This window comes from Varroa destructor, unplaced genomic scaffold (genome assembly GCF_002443255.2).
Source record: "Varroa destructor unplaced genomic scaffold, Vdes_3.0 BEIS01000005.1, whole genome shotgun sequence".
NCBI lineage: Eukaryota > Metazoa > Arthropoda > Arachnida > Mesostigmata > Varroidae > Varroa > Varroa destructor.
In genome coordinates, this window is record NW_019211458.1 from 24,429,548 (window position 1) to 24,436,656 (window position 7,109).

At 38.3% G+C, this 7,109-nt stretch overlaps 1 protein-coding gene across 15 annotated transcripts in view; it reads right to left on the reverse strand.

The window, feature by feature from the left end:
• LOC111251975 (protein Obscurin-like) overlaps nt 1–7,109 on the reverse strand; it is a 91,790-nt gene that overhangs the window by 64,694 nt on the left and 19,987 nt on the right. For all 15 annotated transcript variants that reach the window (XM_086991488.1, XM_086991492.1, XM_086991490.1 and 12 more), the window contains 3 exons: nt 2,443–2,665; nt 1,191–1,334; nt 161–221 (listed from right to left, as the gene is read on the reverse strand). In XM_086991488.1, the coding sequence (XP_086847614.1) occupies nt 161–221; nt 1,191–1,334; nt 2,443–2,665 (428 nt within the window). The remainder of the gene's footprint in view (nt 1–160; nt 222–1,190; nt 1,335–2,442; nt 2,666–7,109) is intronic.

Here is a 7,109-nt window from a genome sequence, read left to right on the forward strand (position 1 = left end):
TTTTATTATAAAAAGTAAAAAGTTAAAAATCCATCAAATAACAAATATGAGTTTAATAATTATGACCAATGTTTGATCTTTTTAAAAAAATTAGATATTTTTGGCACAAATTGTGCATATCGTTTTCGTGCGAATAATTCGGGCTTAGAATTTAACAAACCTGCGTGATAGACCAAAGTCATCGTCATCAGACGTCAAGCGACGACGTGTCGTCGATATCGCTGAAAATCAAGAATTGATATAACATCTAATATTAGGGCGCACGGGTCGTGTCAATTAGATGTTTCGTCCATAAAATTTCATTTACTCAATAGGGAATCAAATAATGGAGTGTAAACTTATTGGACCAAAAGCTTCGTTTGCATTTTCCAACGATATTCCGAGAACTATGTGCATCTGGGCCAGGTAAAGACTTGGAATAGTACAGTCTCCAGAAACTATTTCGATGAACTTGATCTTTTTCTGTGTGGCTCTACCATATTTCATGCTCACTTAACTCAGTTTCCTAATTGAAGTTTTAGGATATAAAGCCCACTAAACATCAATTTTTGTAGATTACCGACTTTCTTTATTTATTGCATATGTATGTACACTATGTATATATCGCACATGTATATCTTGTCCTCTGTACAAGTGCGTTACCAACGAGCATTAAAATATATAGTAAATACACTTGTCGTTCTTGCAGTATTATCCAACAGATAACTGGTGGTATAATTTTTTCTTGCTCTTGAGATTTGATATTTTCTGCTATTACCAAGAGTCAAATGTGAAAGAGGCGTGACTAGATTTTCCTATGGATATTTCGAGCATGTCATAGCTAAAATACTAATTCTTATCACATTTTTTGAAAATTATAATATGCCAAAAACGAACGGAAGCACTTTATTGCAACGGTCTGTTGCGGTGTTTCGGTAGTGCTTATATATATAGCACCATAATGTACATAAAAAAAAGCGCGTCCTTTAGAGCTAGCCAAATCTAATTTCGAATTTTCGTATGATTTTATGTCGAATATTTTTGCGGAGTGTATCGGAGAGTTTTTTTTAGAAGAGTTTAAGCGTTTTTCGTCTTTCTATTTCGACTACAATAATTTATTTTGCACCTAGTTGTCATTTCTATATATTTGAATATTATAATGATCTGAAAAGCGTAAAATGATAGATTGAATAACTGGTCTATAAACTTACTTGAGGTGGTAGTCGCAGGTTCATCAGAGCCACTGATAAGTGTTCGAGTTATCCGGGTAGAACGGCTCACGGATGACATGAGGTTTTCATCGTCGATGCTAGCTCTACTACGGAACGATGAGCGCCGCACGGAGCTCGAATCCTCTGTTTCAATAATAGGCAACAAGAATATAATAATAAGGTACGTTAGGGATGGGAAGTGTGCATTTAATAAATATGATCCGTATACCTTGCATATATATGTAGCTACTAGCATAACTGCCATTGTTATACCTACTAAAAACAATGGTCCTTCACAAACCAATCTTTCACAAGAGACAAGCCATGTAAAATATCGCTGATTATCAAATTCATTGTTAAGTGAAACTCTCAATCTACATTTCTGCATGTCTTCCTTTATCTTCATAGTTTTTCCAATCGTTTTTGTCATTTACGTCTTTACACGAATTTCAGTTGAATAGACAACTAGACGTTCTGTTTTAAGAATACCTACTAGAAGTGATCAATCGAACATTGGTTACTGTTTAGAGTCCATATCGTTAAAGGTGTATTAATTCAATGAATGAGAAAATGAAGATAATGAAATAGGAAATGAAGATTTGTACTAATTCACCACTTTACTAGGTATTAAAATCTAAATACAAATTAACTGACAAAAGCCCACTATATCCTTGCGCTCCGTATCACCCAAGCGTACAGGATTGATTAGTACGTTTGTAGCCCTGATCCTAGCGGAAACGATGTCTTAGGACCTAAAGATTGGTAAATGATGACAGTTATTGAAAGACTCTACTAGTAGTACAAACTTACGATATGTAACGCTGGCTACAGTGTGAGAAAGAATACTAAAGGGAAAACCGAGAGACGCGGACTGACATACAATGTGGTCCCGTCCTTGTACAGAATAGCTAAGGCTAATACTAATGCTGTAGCAGCGGTGTCGAAAATGATGCAGAGTACATTGCCATGCGCGCTTCGCTTGCGTACATGTGCGAGGCGGCTGAATAATGGCATCTAGGGCAAGACCTGGCAAGATTTAGCAGGAACCACTGACCAGCCAACGAATGTACTAAAACGCTAGATAAAGACGGCCCCGCAGTACATTATGGAACCTGATTCCTATTATACCTTAGCAGCAGAGTCTGATTAACTTAATGCGTTAACGTTCATGGGAAAAGAAAATATCCCAAACGATTTTGCCCTTAAGATATCGTGAATCTTCACTAGTATCTATTCGACGATCCCAACTTACCCTCTCCAGTGCTGCTGTATTTATACGAGCTCGAAGTGTAGCGGTATGACATAGTGGAGCCTGGTGTACTTTCTGATGTTGCTCGAGCTGTTGGTACTACCGTGAAGCTGGATGATGTCGTTGTACGTTGGTGTTTCGACTGATGCTGCGCGGTAACAGTGGAACCTCCGCGTTGAGGCGCGCTGGACGCCTCGAGGACGCTGGGCGGCCAAACGCTCCCTTTCTGTTTAGTGAGAAACGCGAGTCGGAACACAAATGGCTAGTATTAATAAAGAGTTTACTTGATTTTTATATTTTAAGGCGAAGTGAATTTCGTCAAGGCATTATTCGAGGAATGAAGAGGTACGATTTTCCTGCAAAAAAAAAACAGACGTATGTACGCAAACGCTGTTCGTCTTTGTTTTATCGCTTATCTACATTTAAGACACGAGCTAAGTAACAAAAAACGCTTTTTGATAGTTCACCCACAGCTATCCCTCCACGATTGAAAACTGCAAATATTTAATTGAAGTTTTACCTTGTTTACAGAGGAAAAACAAGAGTCTAGCACAACCCTAGTGGCTTATTATATACCCGTCCATTAATGCTATCCTAAGGTAAACCTTGCTGATTGAATCACGTAAGTTGCCTGTGTGATGTTATTGTGATATATGGACTTGTTTCGCATAGACTATAACCTATAGTATAGTGTTCGTGTTTTGTATACAGTAGTATACACCTTTAGGCGTACATATTTCTGCATACCGATTACATTATCAGTATTCATAGCAATCAAATTATTCAAGGAAGGCACTCCATATTCTACGCTATTCCATAAGGCTCGACTCTAGATAACGACAGCGTAGTAAATACCAACAAGACCTCGTTGGCGAAACACGGCTTAATCAGCGTTATCCATCACAAAAGTATTTGATCATGTTTATCAATCATTTCGATTACTTCCATGATTTAAACGAAGGCGATAGGTGGCGCAGCGGCCAACAAGCCCTCAATAACGATGTTCGGTGGCAAATAATAGGTTCACAAAAGAGCAACTGTTGAAGAGCTAACAGAGCGCTAGTGTTGATGTTTACATAGTAAGGTGAGTACATTTAACGTATATTAAAATACCATTTTTCGATTTATAGCTTTGCCATATATTATGCAATACTTTTGATCCTATTGAAAACAATTTTATAGATTTTTCAATTTTTTTTGCATTTCCATTTTGCTGTGGTCTACTAACGTTTGCAAATTTACTAGTCGCTAGCTTCGTATACAAATTACTACGTGATTTGTATCGTAACCCATTCTATGCAACAACAATTAAAGACCTAGATGATTGTTTATTTTTATTATTTATTAAAATGTGAATGAAAGCTCTCGCGGTTATGATACCAGTGTTTTCTTAATTTTATAATTTTTTTTTAGAATTTGTTCTTTGACAAACATTTCTGTAGTACTTTTTGAGGAGGCGAGAAGATCTTTATTAAAGAACTTCTATGAGGAGAACATAAGCTCATTTTCATCACAAACAATAGGAGGTCACGACAATTTCAGCACTTTAACATGACCCACACAACTATGCATTAATATATTCGATCAGATCTATCGCGTTTCGACCATAAATGTGGGTGTATTTCCCGTAAGGTATACTCGAAAGGTCTAGTTCCATGGAGCCACTGCGTAGGTCGAAAAACGCAGCTCACGAAAATTCACCGCGACAAGAGGCGATTGCCTGCATATGGGCCTGTTTTTGGAAACAACGGTCAAGAATCCTATGAGAAATATTTTATCGATCTTGTTCTCGGCTATGGCTACATCGCCGTCGGTGAATTAATGTTGTCAAGTCCAAGTCATGCTAAGTGAAGACACAAATTTCAGCAAATTAGCCCCGTGATGGACCCATAAGACCTTGGGCAATATAGGAAAACCTTGGCTTTACGATCGTTTATGAACACTTCTCGTTTTCGTAATATCACGATGATATTATATATGGCGTAGTTGAGAGCCTGTTAAATGGTTCTTGCAGATTGATTTTTTTACCTTTATGACCACAATAGGTTTGCACTTTCGTTGCCCCGTAATATACTATTAATAAGCGAAAAACCATTATGTTGTGTAAATAGCGTATTAAACTTTCGTGACGAGTTGACTCTTATAGAATTACATGAATCCTGAACTATACCAGGTCAAACAGCCAAACAGGCAAGCGAATTATTCGTCTATCATGAATACCTAAAGAACCTTCGCCAGCATGGGACGAGTTCTCAACGATTATGAGACACTCATTTGTATCTTCAGATTAAAACTGGTGCCTCCCAACTGTTGGCCGTGAACGAAACGGGGGCAAAAGATACTTGAATGTGCGTGAATTCAGCACTCTAAAACTTAAAAATCACCTTTCGGAACGTCCTCGACCGCTCGAACTAAGTATAACGTTCGCTCTCATCTGCTATAGCTGTTCCAGTTCACGTTTCTGGTAAATCAAATACATGCATAGCAACTTTTAGACCGAAACAAAATAAGGACTATGTGAGTCGTATCATTATGTGTGGTAGTGGATTCAAGGTATATAATAGAATAGATTGCCGCCATTTATCGTACAGCTTACATGTATATTATGTGGCGAAATAACATTGTACTTAATGGGGCCGGCGGCTTGCTAACAATAGCTACATCCTATTGAGTACTTAGGGCGGTGTCACGAATAGTCTTGTGTGGGTTTCAATTGTTACATGTTAGAAGTGGGTTACGGTGATACTACTTCCAAAAAACCTATACAAAAACTGCTTTGATAAATCTATTGTGAAAAAAAGGCATTCTCTGCAGTAATCTCGTCTGAAGCCAGGCCTAAATTTTTATCTACCAATTTTGACTAAGATTGTAACTTACCACACAACACAACTTGTAATTTGGGTATCGTATACAGCAGAATCAATCATACACAATCCTGTTGCTTATGATAACCAAGTTCTGAGATTCCACTATTTACTTGCTTGATGTTATCAGAAGTACTTGCCCCCAAATCACTATACGCACCCAATATGTAAGTATATATTTTATTTTCTATTTATGTATTCTAATTATTGTTCCTTGCTTGGATATCTATTGACCTGAGTATCCAACAGGGGAATCACAGGTTGAAGTGGCCGACAGATGAGTTGACCGTTTCTCAACCCAATAATGAACGACTCTTTTGTATATATATATATATATATATATATATATACATATATATAAGGCTACGCTCAATTTACACTTAAACCATTCATTTTTGTTGTCTTCCGCAACGCGACGCTTGCCGACCTTGTTGCCTGTTTCTGAATAGAGGCCAAGTGCAATGATCTCTAGTCGTTGAATCATTCTGGATTGCGTCATGTTGTACCTGCTCCGCTATTGGAAGGGAAGAAGCAAGCCCGAAATTTGCCTATCCACCAAAGACAATCCTATCTGGTGATTTCCTATTTTGGCCTTTTTGCCAATTCTGGATAATAGGAAATCACCGAAAAGACGAGGAAAAAGGCAACCACAATTGCATTAGCGTTCCTCTTAACCACCGTAGCAAGACTAGCGGGAATAGTGGCAACGGCAATAGCGCAATCTGTACATTGACACAAATTTACTGACATCATGTCAACTGTTACAGACTCTCAATGAAGAAAGATTAGATCTTGTGAAGAAGACCCAGTCAGCCCTGATATAGCCGCATAGCGCAAGCTAATGTTTGCTTGCTCTTCATAAGAAAGCAGAATCTGGGTCTTAACTTTAAATACCAATCCCAGGTTAATACCATTCTACCACAACTGAACTGGAAGGGCTACAGACGCACGCTTAGTCAGACTGACGCATAAACACAGCTAGGATGAGACACGCGGCCAGTCACAGGTGCCGCAGGTTTCTATTGCACAAATAAAGACATTGTCAGGGAGAATGAACGACAAAATAGATCTGTGTGCGTGTGACTTTACCATTCTTGGGCTTCATATTGCTGACTACAGGCAGGCTTTCACTTGCTGCCGGCTGCAGCTGATAGATGTGAGCGGCCATTTAAAAGGTATGTGTTGGTCGTCGATTTTTTTGGCCTGTTGTGCGATTTGCCTCCATGTCGCCTACGTGCGAGTCGAGAGAGGAGATTTCCTCGTATAGAAAGAACGATAGAATAAGAAAGCACGCGCAACGAGCACGAGCTTTGGTTCTTGTTGTTACCTCACCAGAGAGTGCATCAGTGAACGGAATGAATCATATAGAAATCATGTAGTCAGAGATTTTTCGTAGAATCAAAGATTACAATTGCCACTTATCGAATAAGCTGAGTGAACACGAATAAACTGGAGTTGAATAGGGCTTGATAAGCCCTAATCAGTCCCACAAAACTAAGGTTTACCGCTTGACATTGATTTTTCGATGTTGTGATATACTAGTGGATAACTAAAATACGTTTCGCACAACATTTATTCTATTGTGCAACTACTATTGACTTTTTACAGTTTAGTGCTTTTAAATTTGAAATAGAAGCGAATTACATCCAAGAATCTTCGAGATTGGGGTCAGTTATTGCAGACTCTGATACGCACCAACCGAATCTTATTCAGTGGCAAGGACTACCACTTCACCTAAATTACCTGAATCAAATATATCCCTACCCCCTTTTAGAACAAACGGATATCTAATGTCTATATATATAT